Genomic DNA, 16,907 nt, shown 5'->3' on the forward strand with positions numbered 1-16,907 from the left:
AGAGTGAACTTATGACAGAGAGAGGCTTATTATAATATCATCATCATAGATACATACCGCCCCTGCAAGGGTTTTTCTGTATGCATTGTAGGCAATCGTATATGCAGTTCCACTATGGTTGGGACCCCTCCCCTATCACCTAATCCCTTAACAAACCCCTCCTGCCTTTTTAATATTCATAATTGCTGTTATGTAATTGCATCTTTACCCTATAAAAATCCATCTTGATTTCTCCGAAGTTACTGTTTCCTCTTGGAACTTAGCCCACTTTATGAGAAGCATCAATCTCAATAAATGCCCATACGTGGATTAGAGGGGGTCTGACTCTGAATTCTCTGAGGTGGTCCCACCACAACAGTTTTTGGAGTCCCTGGATGGGCAGAGTCTAAACTGCAACAATTCTGCATCTGGAATCAGGAGGCAAAGCTCAGGTACATAGCTGACATAGCCCTAAAGAAGTTTAGGCTCCTGGGTCCCCACACCACAACTTCAGTAAGGGGCTTCTGCCTCTCCCTTTGGTGGTACGCTCTCCATTCTGGACTCCTCTTACCTGGTACTTGGGAAATTGCTCCTTGCCATGTAGAGAGCCTACTGAAGAATGATGGGAAGAAGTGCTGCCATTGCTACCACTGCTGCTGCTGATACTGTTCCGTGCCTGGCAGCATTTGACTGGCATTTTAATGAGGACATCCTCAGTTCTCTAGGGATGGAAAGAGATAAATCAGACCTTGAAGATAGCCAGGTTCATCAGCTCATCTTTGCAACCTGGGAGTGCCTTCAATCAAGCATTCTGGGGCAATCAAATGCTAGCAGAAAACATCAATATTTCTTTTGCAGGTGACCCAGTGATGGGGATGTCTTTGGAGAATGTGTAATGCTCAAGAACTGGGCCAGATTAAATAAAGATAATGAGTCAAAATCAAAATCTAAAAATTTTCAATATTTTTAGAGTAATATTGGGATTAATACAGATTATGTAAAACCCAACCTATTCCATCACTAGCTTTTATGAAAGTGACACAAATTAGTTGCCACCTTTTCCCTGTCTCTTCCTCCTATCCTTTGATTTCTCCCTACCCTCTTCAAACCCTTCACTCTTCCCTTAGCATTTGATTTCAACTTTGGTCCAATGAAAAAATCCCTTCTACCAGAGCAACTTTGGGGCAATTCTAAGTCTTAGAGAGTTGTGTGCGGCACTGAAAGGTTAATTGACTTAATCAGAATCACAGTCCATGTGTGTCAGAAGTAGAATTTGAACCCATGGTTTTCAGACTACCTAATCAACCCTCTAACCACCAGGCCACCTGCCCAAGAGCTCAGTCTTATGTACCTTTTGATTTGCAGTCCATTAAAGTAAGGATGGCTTATCTAGTATCTAACGTGACTCGCATTAGGCCTAAGCACGTAATTCAGCAGTCATGTGCCACTCACATCATCACTCAGGAGGGCAGGACCTACACAGTGGTTCCCAGCACCCACTCCAGAAACCAAGCTCCTCGGAACACTTTCCAATGAGTCACCACTTTTTGTCACTTATGCTAGTAACAGCCAGCAGTTCAGGGAACCTAATTTATAATGGAAATGGACACTTGCCTCGCTGAAAGGCCTGACTAGAGCACATTTTTAAATCGACCTCTCAAACTTTAAGACAGAACCTGCATTTTATAGTGTGAATCTGGACTACTCCATGAGTAGTAAAGTGGTACTGGGGGAGGCAGGTCTGACCAAGTTAGCTCTTGGCTCAAGAAGCTCCAGTGGCTTCCTATCACTTCTAGTTTAACGGCATTTAAAGCTCTTCACAGTCTGGCTCCTCCATATCTTTATAGATTGATTTCATATTACTCCTATGACTCAGGTTCCAACTGATCCAATGTACTTTTCAGGTCCCTATCCATGACACTCCCACTCTGACACTTTGCAAATCTGTCCCCCAAGGCTGGAGCTTTTGCCTTCTTCACCTTCTACTTCTCAATTCAATTCAATCAGCATTTATTACTTGTCTGCTTAGCACAAGGCACCGTGCTAGCCCCTGGGGATGCAAAGACAAAATCTCTCTTCAAGGCTCAATTTTACTGTCACCTCCAAGGAAGCCTTTCCTGAAACCTACCATCTAAATGGCATATACTTATCAATGGGGGAGTTTTGTCCCCTGGGAGATTGTAAGCTCCTTGAGGACAGTCCTGTTTTGGTTTTGTCTTAATATAAGGAAGCTTAATTAGGAACACCCTTGACCAGTTTGATAAGTTTACAAGAAAAATGCCTTCGTTTGAGGTCAGGAAAGCACCTCCCCATAGAAAAAGGCACTCTGCCTTATTGAGGTGCTATCTGAGTGAGGTGGTATAGAAAATTCCTGGTTAATTTTCACGGAACAGGCTTGTTCTCTCCCCACAAGATGACTGGCCACCTGGGACTCAGCCAGGCTCTTTTTGGGGGAATGCAGGTCTTCGATCTCTGCCTTTAGACAAAAGGAATTGTTGGTATCATCTCAAAGGGTACACATCTCTTTATGGGGATGTACCTTCCTAGCCCCAGATCAAGGAAGGAGAAGACACAGGCTCACCTGACAAACTTCCCTTATGCTTGTGATGGCACAAGGGACAGAGACTTTGTGCAAAGCACTTGCTATAAATATGTTCTGAAGTGAATTGTGGTGTCATGTTGAGAGCAGCAAACTAGGAGCAGGAGATCTGGGGTGCCACTCATTTGCCTTGGGCAAATCCCTTCACTTCTCTGGGCCTTAGTGGACTCCTTAGCGCTGTAGGTGGGAGCTGGACAAAGGTCCTTCCTGGAAGTCTTCATGTCACCAAATGTATCGAAGCCTCCCATCATTTTTACAAATTACTCAAGCTATTTTGTTTTGTTTTGTTTTCTCTGCCTGTCCCTGGGGAACCCCATTGACGAGGTGTGTGGGTGTGCAGCTCAGTTCCCATCCTTCAGGAAAATGGAAAACTACGTTAAATGATCTTCCACCCACAAAGGGAAAGGTCCAGCCCTGGCGAGCCTTGCTCTGGATAAAAATCTACAGTCAAAGCCCACTGTGACTCAGCTGAAAGATTTCCCTTCCCTCCCCTACTTTCACCCAGGTAAGTCCAGACCTTTTTAATGATTAGCTGAATGCCTGAATTCTATTTTAAAGTAGAGTGGAATACACCCAACAGGAGTAGCCTTTTAACCAAAATACTTCCTTCCTGAAGGAAAGAATGATCTTTATCTGGGGTAGAAGTAACCCCCAGGCCCAAGGGTTCTTTTCACCACAATAAAGTATTTATTTGGCTGCAAAGCTGGAAATCTGAGAAAGCAAAGCCAGAATCTGAGAAGCTAAGTTTATTCACAACAGGCTTTAGGCAATCAGAAGGTCTGTCTGATGAGCTCTTTCCCTCCTGTGGAGCCCAGAAAACCAGAGGGGACAAGTGTGGGGATGATACTGCACAGATTACTTCCCCAGAAAGAGCTGCCCCGTTCTATTACACCAGGAGACCCATAAGAACCAGACATGTACAAATGGGGATGGGGTGGGCTGTCATTGAACCACCAAACTTCAGGGAGTCACTCCGGATCTTGGTGAATGGTGGTTAGGAAGAAAAGGGGGCTAAATTTAATCCAGGGTTTAAACCTTGGCTCTGCCACTTAATACTCAGCTGCCCTGGACCAAATTACTTTGCTTCCTGGGCCTCAGTTTCCTCTTTTGTTAAAAAAGAGGGTCTTGGACTAGAATAACTTTAAGGGCTCATGTAGCTCTCACTGCCCAGTTTCTGTCCACAGCCCCAGTCAAGGCCCTGATCATCTCATGCCTGGATTACTCCAACAGTTCCCTAATAAGTTTCCCTGGCTCCAGCCTCTCTCCTTCAATTTATCTAGCATAAATGGTACTAGGCACTAGAGTAATCTTCCTAAAACATGAATTTTATCATGGGACTCCTCTACTCAAAAAACTTCAGGGCCTTTCTTCTGCTAATCACATTAAATTCTAACTCCTTGGCTTGGTTTTCAAGGCCCTCAATAGTCCGGCCTCACTCTACCATCCAACACTATTCTCTGCCCTACCGCCAATACACACTCTTCACTTTAGTCAAGGCAATCTCCTCACCATCAACTTCAGACTCATTCTGCTTCCCCTGCCTGGAAGTCTTCCCTTTCTCTTCTGTCTATCCAAGGACCCATGTCCTCCATGAAGTCTGCCTTGATTGTTCTAGCCCTAATTAAAATTCTTACAACATTAATAGTCTGTGTCCATTCAAGTCCCACTCTGATGTATAAACATGGCTTGAAAGTGATTGTGACTTCTCAAAGTCCAAGCCAACAGAACTATAGCAGGTCCTACCTAGCTGGATAGGTTTCCAGTGCAATCTAGTAATAGCCTCTTGACTATCATCAAGTGACCAGTCTATTTAAGGTCTGCTTCAGAGGGATGGATTTTTCCTCCCTAGTACTGAACTCTCGAGACATGTCTGCTAAATTGGAAGGCCTATGACCTGAATGGAAAGAATACCTATACCCATCACATCATAGGCCCTTGACGTACCAAACAATTTTACCAGCTGTTTCCTATGGGCCCACGTTCACAGCTCAGCTTTAAGCCTTTTGAAGACAAGAGCCACTTTTTCCATGCATAGTCCCCAGTAAGAGCAATATCTGACTGACTACAGAGATGGCCAAAGAACAAAAAAAGCTCAACAAAAGCCAGATGAGCATTGTGTACCTGAACTGCTGATTCCTCCATCTTCCGGACTGCTTTAGAGTCAAACAAGACTTGTCGGCCCCTCCTTTCACAATCCTGGTAAACGATCAGGCGGATCTCGTTCAAGTCAAACTCGGAACATGACCAACTAGGAAGTAAGAGGGCACAAGAAGTTAGTTAAAGCTCAAACTACACTTTAGACAGTGACTGACACACATATAGAGGCACCTTCACCAAGAAAGCCTCTGAGAGCCAGGGAGCACACAGGATTACAATGTCCTTCACACTGGCCCACTAGCATCAGAGACTACGAGGGACCAAGCAAGGGCTCTGTGTCACAAACATGCTCTCAAAAACAGGGTTAGAACATAGAAGCACATCTTTCAAGTTAAAAGGACCTCAAACGCCATCCAGTCCAATCCCCTTACTTTACAGATGAGGAAACTGGGGCACAGAGAGCTTAAGTGGCTTGCCCAGAATTAAGACAGCTAGCACGCGTCTGAGTCTGGACTTGAACCTATGTCTCCCTCACTCCAAAACCAGTGTCCTATCCATTACACCATGGAGCTTCCCAAAGATGCCAGGCTTGGCTGAAAGAAAGGCAAAATCCAAGAACCAAAAAGCCGATCGACTAGAAATAGAAAAGGCACTGCCTGTCTATGGCTACTTTCAGCCTCCATGTTCCTGGGCACTAGACTACCTAGAGAGAAAATAAAACACCTCCCACCTCAGCGCAAAGAGGGCCAAGGGAGTTAGAGCTCACTTCATTGAGGAAAAAGGCACTTCCCTACTCAGTTAGATACGAAGTATGATGAGGAGGGAACATTTCCCAGCTCCTAAACATGGCTACCTCTGGTGATGCAGTTCTGGACAACTAAATGTGTTATTAGAAGGCATCTTCTTCATTAACATAGGCGTTAGTAGAGTGGTGTTCATTAGTATGGGGCCAATACACAAGCTATTGTGTGATCCACGAGAAGACTAAGAAAAAGCCACAAAGAAAATGGTTTAGAATCACTCTTGAGCAATGACATTTCAATAAGGAAACTTCGTAGGCATGTGTTATTATAATGATATCCAGGCTGAAGAGAATGAAAATGAAAAGATGTAATCAAGACTTCTTCATCATCACCTTTTTTCAGGTTCAGTCTATCTTTACTCTGATAATCAAGCTTTATTGAAATACAGCTACAGAAATGATTCTTTTTAAAAAGTCTTTATATTTTTGTAAAACCTATTAAAACATTATTAATGAAAACCTATACATTGCTAAAAATAACCTAATAATGATCCTACTCCAAGTTATGTAGTCTTTGGTCCAGAAAATAAATGTGAGCATGTCAATTTTAAATTTATTTTTATACAACCATCTTTTTATAAGGGTTGGGGTCAGTAAGCAACCACAGTTCTCAAGGGCAAGTTAATGGTGGAAAGCATCCTGAAGATGCCCTTTGACTAAGCCCATGTTTAATATTTACCAGTATTCAGCCTTTAGTGACATGCACAAGAAATAAGGGCTAAGAAAATGTGATTGAAGGAACTATGTTTTTAAGGTTCCAGTTTGTCTCCTTAAAAAAGCGTAAGCAACGTGTACTAGTGACGGAAGAAAAACCTGATTTCAAGTCTTGCCTCTGACACACACAAGCCCTGCAACCATGGACAAATCAATGGGTTTACACAGACACACGGACAGCCAGGAAGGCAATCATGCAGATAATTCAGACAATCTGTGAGAGAGAGAGAGAGAGAGAGAGAGAGCGCACAAGAGTGCTAAATAGTCCCAAAATCTCATTCGGATGAAGTTTGGTTTTTTTTTTTTATAGTCTAATTTATCTAGATAAATCCTTCACTCAACTCTTCATCGGTAGTGGCTGCTGAACACCAGTTAATCCTAATAACAGGAGAATGTAATCTGCCGGGCAGGGACAGTTCTCATTTTGGGGGGGGGGGGGCTTATATGCCTAGCACTTACCACAGTGGCTGGCATACCATAAGAATTTAATAAATGCTTACCTTATTAAATTTGCTTTGGAGTACATATGAAGGGAGGAAGCATAAGCAGGGGAAAGAGGACTTCAATATTAAAGTCCTTTCAGCTCTAACTGCAATAATCCTAAGAAAAGTCCTTCCAATGACCCACAAGAATTTGAAAATTCTGATCCCAGAGCAAGTTACTTTAAGCACCTTGAGGGCAGGGACGATTTTATATTTTGTTACTGCTTCCCCAGCACTTGGAATAGTGCCTAGCACATGGCAGAAGGCTAATAAATGCTTAAATTGAACATCTTATTAAATATTTCTAGTGCACTATTATCTATATCCTTCCCAAAATTGTTTCACAAAAAATGCCAGACATCTCTCTAGAATCTAGATCTCTAGACATTCCACAGATATCAATGATTATCCCTCCATCTTGCTACACCTTCCTCCCAGGTCATACATATTTCTGCTACAATGCAGTTAATTCTAGTCTGGTAACATGTAGCTCACAAATCTATCCCACACTTCTCTCATGCCCTTTGAGAGATCCTCAATTTAAATTCTTTGAAAAGACTATGATATTCCATGATTCTCAGCATCACTAGCAGAATACTGATGTTACAAAGATAGGTTTCTCTTTAGGGATAAGTTTGAGGTCATTAAAAGCACTACACAATTTCCTCTAAGACCTTCTCTTCTTCTCCTGTATAAATAATGCATTTATAATCATATGCCTTTGGTTATTTCTCCCAGTTCCTTCCTAATTGATAGAAAGTATGTAGGTGTTCCTCCCCTCCCACCTCTTAGCTGTGGTTGTCAATAGCAACAGGTGCCTCATTCTTATAAGGCTTCAGTTAATGTTTAAAAGGGAGGGGGGGCACTATTCACACTTCTTTGATGGTTCTTAAAAAGTTGGGGAAAGGAATGGCCAGGGGAGAAATTATGTTCCAGGCTACAAGTACAGGGTTCAAAGGCTCTGGCTCCATGAGCACTTCCTTGAGTTTAATTTTTCCAGGCATTTATTACCCTCTCCTTTATATCACCCCACCTATTAACCAATAAAAAATAAAAATCCTCATAACAAACGTATAGAAAAATAAATTCCCATGTTGTACCTATCAAAAAAATGTATGTCTCATTCTGAATTGTAAGCTCATCACCTCTCTGGCAGGAGATAAGGAACGTCCTTTATCTTCAGTCCTCTGGATTCATACTTTATCATTGCATGAGAGCTTTAAAGTCTTTTAAAGTTTTTCTTCCTCATAATGTTGCTGTTACATAAACTGCTCTAGTTCTGCTCACTTCACTACTTTAGCTCAGAGAGGTCTTCCTAGTTTCTTCTGAAACTATCCATTTCATCATTTCTTATGGTGCAATAATATTCCATTACATTCATACACCACAATTTGTTTAGCCATTCCCCAATGGGTGGGTACCATCTTAGTTTCCCATTTTTAGCTATGAAAAGAATTGCTATAATTATTTTTGTACATATGAGTCCTTCTGCTCTTTCTTTGATCTCTTTGGGCTATAGGCCAAGCAATGTCAAAGCTAGGTCAAGGATATGTAAGCACAGATCAATGGTTTTTTGGGCATTGTTCCAAATTGCTTTCCAGAACAGCTAGACCAACCTTATGAGCTCTTTGCCCCTATATTTTGCTCCTGGTTAAAGAATTTATTTGTTTTGGTATGGAAAAATTATATAAATATGGTCATAAAAATTAATTTGATTTCTTTTTGCCAACAGCACAGGCCAAGAGGAAAAAATCTTTCAAAAACTTGAACAATGTTTCTTTTTGGAGGACAAGCATGTTTCTTTTTTTTATAAATGTTTTATTTGATCCTTTAAAAAAATTCCTCTTACTATGTGATGATTCCTTGACCCAACTATGGAACCTCTCCAGGGTAACAAAGAAGCATAGTTAATAAAATCAAAACAATGGCTCTGTCCAACAATCTAAGTTTTATTCGAAACCTATAGTCCACTATCCTCTGTTGACAAGGGGGAGGCATGCTTTACACCTTGAGCTCTCTGAAGTCAGAACAATGAATTGCATTAACCAAAGTTCTAATGTCTTTTAAGGTAGTTTTCCTTCGCTTTATTAAGGTCATTATATAAATGATTCTCCTAGCTTTGCTTACTTTTCATCAGTTCATAATTTTTTCCCAGGTTTCTCTGAATTACTCATTTAAAAAAACTCTTATGATGCAATATTATTATGCAGTTAATTCATATAGCACAATTTGCATAGCTCTTTCCCAATCAAAATGCACCTACTTTGGTACTACAAAAATTACAGTTATAAAATGTTTTTATATACATGAGACCTTTTCTTTTTTATCTTCAGCTTCTTTAGTGTATATGTCTAATTAGTAGTATTGGAGGATGGAATAAGCATTTATATAGTGTCTACTATGTGTCAGGCTTTAATGCTCATTACAGATATTGAATTTGATTCTCACAGCAACCCTGAGAGATAAATGCTATCATAATCCTCATTTTACAGATGAGGAAACTAAGGCAAACAGAGCTAAGTGACTTGCCCAGGATCACGTAACTAGTAAGTGTCTGAGGCTGCATTTGAACTCTCAGATCTTCCTGACTGCAGGGCCATCCTTCTATCCACTGCACAAATTAGCTGCACTATCACTGACTCAAAGGATATGAATAATTTAGCGATTTGGGGCGGGGGGGGGGGCCACAATTAAAAATTATTTTCCAGCCGCACCAACTCACAGGTCTACTAACAATATAAAATATTACAGTGTGCCAATCTTTCCACAATATCTCCAACATTAGCAATTTAATCTTTTGTCATCTTTCTACCTGTTTGATAAATATGAAGGGAAACTTCAGAGTTCTTTTATTTTTATTTATTTTTTTATTTTTAGTTTACAACACTCAGTTCCCCAAGTTTTTGAGTTCCAGATTTTCTCTCCATCCCTCTCCTCCCCACTCCCCCACCAAGACAGGATATAATCTGATATAGGTTCTACACATACCGTCACATTAAACTTATTTACATAACAGTCAAGTTGTAAAGAATTATAACCAATGGAATGAACCATGAGAAAGAAGAAACAAAACCAAAAAAGAAGGAAAAAAAAAAGAGCAAACAGTTTGCCTCAATCTGCATTCAGACTCCGTAATTCTTTCTCTAGATGTGGATAGCTTTTTCTGTCCTGAGTCTTTTGGAGCTGTCTTTGAACCCTGCATTGATGAGAAGAGCCAAGTCTATCAACCTTGGTCCTTACAGATACCGTGTTTCTGTAATCGTGTGTGATGTTCTCCTGGTTCTGCTCCCTTCACTCAGCATCAGTTCAGAGTTCTTTTAAATGTACATTTCTCATCATTAATGACTTAGGGCATTCTTTCGTATAACTGTTGATAGTTTACATCTCTTGTTTTGAAAATTGCTGGGTTATTTGATGGTGAAGCACACCTCCAACCTATGGGCAGAGATGGGGTGGCAACGGGCATGGAATGAGACATTTTCAGATGTGACCAGTGTGTTGATTTAGTCTGCTTATTGAAATTACTTGTTACAAAGAAAGGTTCTATTTGGGGCCTGGGGAATCACTGTAAAGTGACAGCGATGCTCAAACAAATTAAAAATAAAACAAAAACAAAACACCAGCAAGTTCCAAAAGAAAGAATGCTGGATCTTTGCATCAGGGGATCTGTTGCTTATGAGATGAGTGATCTTAGGCAAGTTATTAAACTTCCTCAATCTTCTTTTCCTGATCTGTAAAAGGAAGATATTGGACTAAATGATCTATAAGACTCCTTTCAGATCTAAATCCATGTTCTTTATGGAAAAAAAAAATCTATAATACTTGTTTTTTTGAGGGAGGAAGGTAGGGCAATTGGGGTTAAGTGGACTTGCCCAAGATCACACAGCTAGTAAGTGTGTCAAGTGTCTGAGGCCAAATTTGAACTCAGGTCTTCCTGACTCCAGGGCCAGTGCTCTACTCACTGTTCCACCTAGCTGCCCCTATAATACTTTTTTTTTTTTAAAGAAAGGAAAAAAAAATGCCTGTTCCTATCCTTTGCCCAGTTGTTTTTGGACTTATATATTTGAATCAGTTGCCTATACGTCTTGGATCCTGCAAGCAAATTTATACATTTATACACTTGATTTACTAGCAGAAAGTGGGATGAGGCAATACCATCAATAAAATGTATGATTTTTTTTTTGTGCTGTGCTGGTTATATTGCAGTGATGCAAATGCCAAAAGTTGCAGTGACAAACCCCAAACTCTAACAGCACTTAGCACATTGCCTAGCACATAGTAGGCACTTAATAAATGTTGATTGACCAACTGATCATAACGAGACCCAGAGGAAGGCCTCTAGCATAATGTGTGGATTCTGTGTAAAAATCTACGGAAGAGTATATGTGAGAATCCCATAGAAGACATGGCTAGGTTGTGATCTGCAAACTCTAGTGGAATGAATAGCCACATGCACTAGACTAAGGTGCATTTAAACACAATTTGTTGTTTTTTTGGAGGGGAAGTTAATGCTCTATCATATCATCAATATTCCTAAAAACATACAAAGGCATTTTACTGAAAGTGTTGTCAGCTTGCCAAAAATTTGTTCAAATTCATTTTCAGGTTACCTAAGTATTTCACCCCCAGCCCCTACCCAGAGCAGAGATAATTGTTCTTTGAGACTGTGCAGAGCAAGAGAAGGTTGTTTTAACAATCACAAAGGAATCACCATCCATAAGTAGCTAAACTTCACCATCAGCCAACCAAGTGAAATACATTATTGAAGCAATTTAAGATCTTACTGGGGGAAATCTTACGACAATAATGCATTTCAATAAGACTCCCCTAGCAATGTGTAAACTCTCACTCAAGGCCCCTCACAGGGCATAGCTATTTATTCACTCAATTTAACAAATGCATTTTCTAACAACTATCAAGGGAGGATGATTTTCACAAGGCAATTTCAAGCTCAGAGATTTGCTAGGCAAGCAGACTATTCGGATACTGATGAAAGTTTGTCTTTGCCAAGTGTTATAGGTCTTCCTTTTGTTTGGGGGCGGGGGCGGGAGGGAAGAGGAGAAACACATTTTCAGTTCTTATTTTTAGATATACCACGTGTACAACTCAGAATTCTCCAAAAGTTCATAACCTCACACCCAAGGTAGATTTCCTAATTCCATTTAAAAGTAATTTTCTCTCCTCCTTTCACCATTCTAACACAAAGCATCATTTCTGAACCTGAGTTGTAATCCACAGTCAACCATGAAATGCTTTCCTTCACTAGGCAGAAGGTGGGCTTTTAAGGGCCAGTGTTAGGGGACAGTTTCTTTTCAAATGAAAAAATTTTTAATGTGGCCCAGGCTTTCTGCAGCTAGTAGAAAAGTATGGATTTTCTGCCTACTTTAAACTAAATTTCTCTACTCTATAAACAACCATAATTCTTAAAGTTTCCTAATTATCAGGACTATAGAACTTTTTTATGTGACAATTTCTGTATATTTTACACAACTGACATCTGCTAAAAGCTTTACATACAAAACTCATTAAGCCTCAAGACATTTCTAGAAGGGGTAGACATTACAAGTGTTATCAGAAATGTGCTGAGATTTGCCCTTGTCACACACTAGTGAGCAAACACAGCTCTTTCTATCCTAAGTCCAGCTCCACTGTACACTGTCTTTAAAAAATGCAGACTGGTAAAAGAATATTTTTCAGTGGCTACATAGCAGCATGGTATAGCGGGCTTGCAGAAGTGGCCTGGAGTCAGAGGACCAAGTTATAATCCCACCTCAGATGCATACTCTCCTGTGACACTGGGCAAGTACCGTATTTCCCCATGTATAAGACGCACCTTAATTTTGGGGCCCGAAATTTGAAAAAAAAATGTATTACATAAAGTTATCGAACTCAAGTTTTATTCATCATAAAATTCATACAATAATACAATGAAATTCAAGTACCTTCTGCTCATAGCTTTCAAGCATCTTTTGGGCAAGTCTGGTGTATGTACACATGCTAATTAGTCCATTCCGTTTCATGAACCTGAAGCACCCATTGTGTCCTCCTTTGACATCAGTAACTTCTTTTTCATCAGCAATTCTTCTTGCCTCATGCTAAACTATCTTTGTGGACACAGGAATTCCAACTGCCCTTTGCTCTTCAATTCATATCTTCAATTCCCTCTCTAAATCAGGCCATGTTGCTGACTTGCCCCTCATGGCCTTCTTCTGCTGTGGCCTTTTCAATAGGGTTTCTTCTTCCCCTAGCCAGTCTCGGATCGCTTTCTCAGTTGGAGGAGGACCAAACTTACACTCAGCAGCACGATTTCCATTCATTTTTGCAAACTGGATCATTTTTAACTTGAATTCAGCACTGTAAGAAAATCTTTTCTGAGCCATTTCTGGGCAGAACGTGGCAAAACGTAACCTAATATACTGGTAACAAATGTGCAACAATGAGCACAAAGACAACAAGCTTGAAAAAGCAGGAAATGCAAGTAAAAAAAACTACAACCACTGTATAAGACTCACCCAGTTTTTAGACCCCAAACTTTTCCAAAAAGGGTAGGTCTTATACATGGGGAAATGCGGTAGTTTAACCTTCCTGTAAAAGGAGAAGGTCGGACTCTAGCCTCTGAGCTCTCTGCCAGGTCTTCATCTATGGTCTATGATCTCATCGGATGGCTGGTGGCACAGTGGGTAGAGCACTGGTCAGGAGGAGTGAACACTTGTTAACTGTGTGACCCCGAGTAAGTCACTTAACCACCCTCTGCCTCAGTTTCTTCAACTGTAAAATGGGGGTTATAATAGCACCTATCCCTCAGGGTTGTTGTGAGGATCAAAAGAGATAGTATCTGTAAAGAGCTTACCACAACCCAGGTACACAGGAAGCACTTAAGAAACACAGTACTTGTTTCCTTTCTTTCTTCTTAAGGGTATGCTCAAAACTATTATGCTAATTTTTTTCTGTCAAATAAACTAGATTGATAAACCACAACTCTCTAGATTTCTGTTGTTGTGGAGCTGGTAACAGGCGACCCTAGAATTCCTGAAATCAAATATGACCTAAAAGAAGCCACCCACAGTTCTGGTCATAGGAGGTAGCAGGATTCTGTGGAAAGAATGCCAGGTTTGGAATCAGAGGATCTGAATTTAAATCCTGGCTCTGCTATTTACTGCCTTGTGACCTGGTACAAGCTGCTTAACCTCCCTTGGCCTCTGTTTCCTCAACTGTAAAATGAAGGAGTTAAAACAAGATGACCTCTAAGTCCCTTTCATCTTTAAATTTATGATCCTATGCTCTTACCACAGTTGGAAAGACATGTTTAATTTTTTTAAGGGTTTCTTTATTTAATATGTTAACAGCATTAAAAAATATTTTAACTGCACCTATTTTGTAGTCCTGGACACATCTGGGCTCCCCAAACGGCTCCAACATTCATGGAATCATTTCCTTCCCCTTCTACGTGCTTAACAAACCATGTGAGTGAAGAAAACAGCTAAGAGGTGAGTCTAAGAAAGTCATCCTAAAACTGTTGACTTTAGATACCCGAAAGCCAAGAGGAGCTGGAAGTCAAACTAAACAGGCAACCATGTGACTTGATCAAACAGATTAACCTGGACCAGAGCTCTGAAGTGCAGACTCCTGTCAATAATTCACTTCTGCTCCCCAGTTTCTGGACCTGGTCCGAAGAGAGCTCAAGGAAACCCTGCCCCACAAAGGGAATTGCTGAATAAGGTCTGAGGAGCCACAAAGACCTGTACCAAGGACACAACTTCAGAGGAATAGCAATCAATCGTCCCTACTGAATGAATAAAGAGCCATATATTCATTCATTTTTTCACTCAGAGAAAGTGCCAGTCCTAACCAAGAGAATCAATTTCTCTCAAAGTAGTAACGAAAAGAGATAACAGAAGTGAAAGGCAGTGAAGGGCAACATAAAAATCCAACTAATTAAAATTCTCCTAGAGAATAACTGGATAAAATGAAACTGGATAAAATAAAGAGAAAAGAAGTTCAAAAAAAGTTTAGAAATTCTGAAAAGGGACGGAGCCACATGATTTTATTTACGTAAAATTCTGTTTCCTCAAACTATTTCAAGACTTTGCATTTTTCTGAATGAGGAAAGACTGGGAAGAACACAGGAGGCTTTAAAATTATAGAATCAAGGACTTTCCAGATTAGAAAAAAGCTGAGAGATCACCTAAATTAATCCATTTGTTTTATACAGAAAAGAAACCAAGATGCAGAGGTTAAGAGGCTTGCCCTACTCTACTTAAAGCACTGTAGATAAATGGATTGAAATGACTGTGACCACTGACTGACTGAACCATTCTCCAGAGCAATTTGGAATCATGCAAAAAAAGTCACTAAAAGGGCCATGCTAAGGGTAAACCAGAGATTCCACTGCTCAGTAAGCATATACCTCAAGAAGGGCAATGGAAAAACAAAAGGCCCTGTGAGACACGAAAATATCAGCACTTGAAGTAACAAGAAAATGGAAGCCAGGTCAGATGTCCATCAACTGGGGAATAGTTGAAAATAAGTGATATATGTTTGTAATGGACTATTACTGTGCTCTAAGGAACAAAGAACATGATGAATACAGAAAAGCATGGAAAAAATTTAGGGAAGCTAAGTCACAAAAACAACATACACAGTGAGTACTGCAGTACAAATGAAAAGAACAAAACCATTTAAACTGAATACTATGAAATTACAATGACTAAGCTTGGTCCCACAGAAAAAGATATGAGAAAAAACTTTCCCCAGCTTCTTTGCAGAAGTGGAGGCCATAGGTATAGAATACTGCATACAATGTCAGATTTTTTTTTTATGTTAGTTAATTTTCCAGAGCTTTTCCTCCCTTTCTTCAAATTTTTTTTCTCTTCTTTGTTATAAGGGATGGCTCTCCAGGAGGGGTGAGAGAGGAGGAATACAGCGGTAAAGATGAATGATATAAAAACAATATGTCAAAACAATTTATTCTAAATTTTTAAACAAAGATTTACCCAAGGTTGCAGTCTAGTTAGTGGCAGAGTCAAGACTAGAACTTGGGTCTTACGACGCTTTCATTTCAATGCTTTCTCTCACGATACTTACATTGCTTCCCTTTAGGAGGAATAAAAACATAGTACAAGTGGGTTACCTAATGGAATGTTCAAAAGCACACACACACACACATATACATGTATACATATATATACACACATATATATGTCTATCTTATATTGACTTATATGTGTACATGTTACTTCCCCCCACCCACCCACCCAATATAGCATGGGCTCCCAGAGGCCAAGGCCTGTTTCATTTTGTGTATCCACAGTCCCTAGCACAAATCAAATCCTTAATAAAATCCTACAAACTAATTTCTTGATTTGCCCCATAAGTAGAAAGATGCTGTTTAATAAATGAAAATCCTGTTATCTGTAACAGTGTACAAAGCGGTTCACATGAGATCACAGAATTTAGAGATGTGGTGCTTAGAAATCTGTCCAGGCCCCTCATTTTACAAATAAGAAACCTGAGGCTCAAAGATGGGAAATAACTTGACCAAAGTAACATACGTCATAAATGGCAGAGAGAGAATTCGAACCTGGGTCTTCTGCCAACAGGGCTTCTGCCAGGGCTCTGTCCAGTGCACCAAGTGTCCCCAGCCCCACTTCTCTCTACCTGAGTAAATAGGAAGAGCATTTCACCACCTAGTTCCCATTTAAGTTCCTCCTCCCTATGCCCCAATCACTAATAGAAATCCTAATTACAAGAGTAAGTTACAGAGAATTTTGGTTCTGTGTCTGGTTTACTTAAATCCTTGAGAGGAGAACAAGTAAAACATAGCAAGGAACTGAAAAGAACAGAAGAAAGGCTTGATATGAACGCAATCAAATATCAATTATTTGACAATTGAGGATCTGGGTGCCAGATCATCTTGCTTTCTTCTTCTGTTATGCTGCTCCCTCTAGCTGGCCATTTTATTCTGGATGGTCATAATTATTGTCACCAATGACAACACTGACGACGACAACAACCCTTCACTGTGTACGCGGCACTTTGGATCGCTCAGGACCACCGTCTTAGAGCTGAAAGGGTCTTTACTGATCATTTTACTGATGAGGAAGGAAACTGGAGCCCAGGAAAGTGGAGGGAGCTTGCCCAAGGTCAGTGTCAGGATTTCAGCCCAGGCCCTCACTCCAGAGTCATCGTTCCTTCCACACAGCACCCCTCCTGTCTCCTTTCATTTAAGAGCAAG

The 16,907-nt window shown here is 40.4% G+C and overlaps 1 protein-coding gene across 4 annotated transcripts in view; it reads right to left on the bottom strand.

The window, feature by feature from the left end:
• FNIP2 (folliculin interacting protein 2) overlaps window positions 1-16,907 on the bottom strand; it is a 144,906-nt gene that overhangs the window by 79,894 nt on the left and 48,105 nt on the right. For 3 of the 4 annotated variants that reach the window (XM_036762771.1, XM_036762770.1, XM_036762774.1), the window contains exons 2-3: window positions 4,700-4,826; window positions 551-700 (exon numbers count right to left, since the gene is read on the bottom strand). In XM_036762771.1, coding sequence (XP_036618666.1) covers window positions 551-700; window positions 4,700-4,826 — 277 coding nt within the window. The remainder of the gene's footprint in view (window positions 1-550; window positions 701-4,699; window positions 4,827-16,907) is intronic. The other variant, XM_036762772.1, reaches the window with a different exon arrangement.

Source organism: Trichosurus vulpecula, chromosome 6 (genome assembly GCF_011100635.1).
Source record: "Trichosurus vulpecula isolate mTriVul1 chromosome 6, mTriVul1.pri, whole genome shotgun sequence".
NCBI classification, from domain to species: Eukaryota; Metazoa; Chordata; class Mammalia; order Diprotodontia; family Phalangeridae; genus Trichosurus; species Trichosurus vulpecula.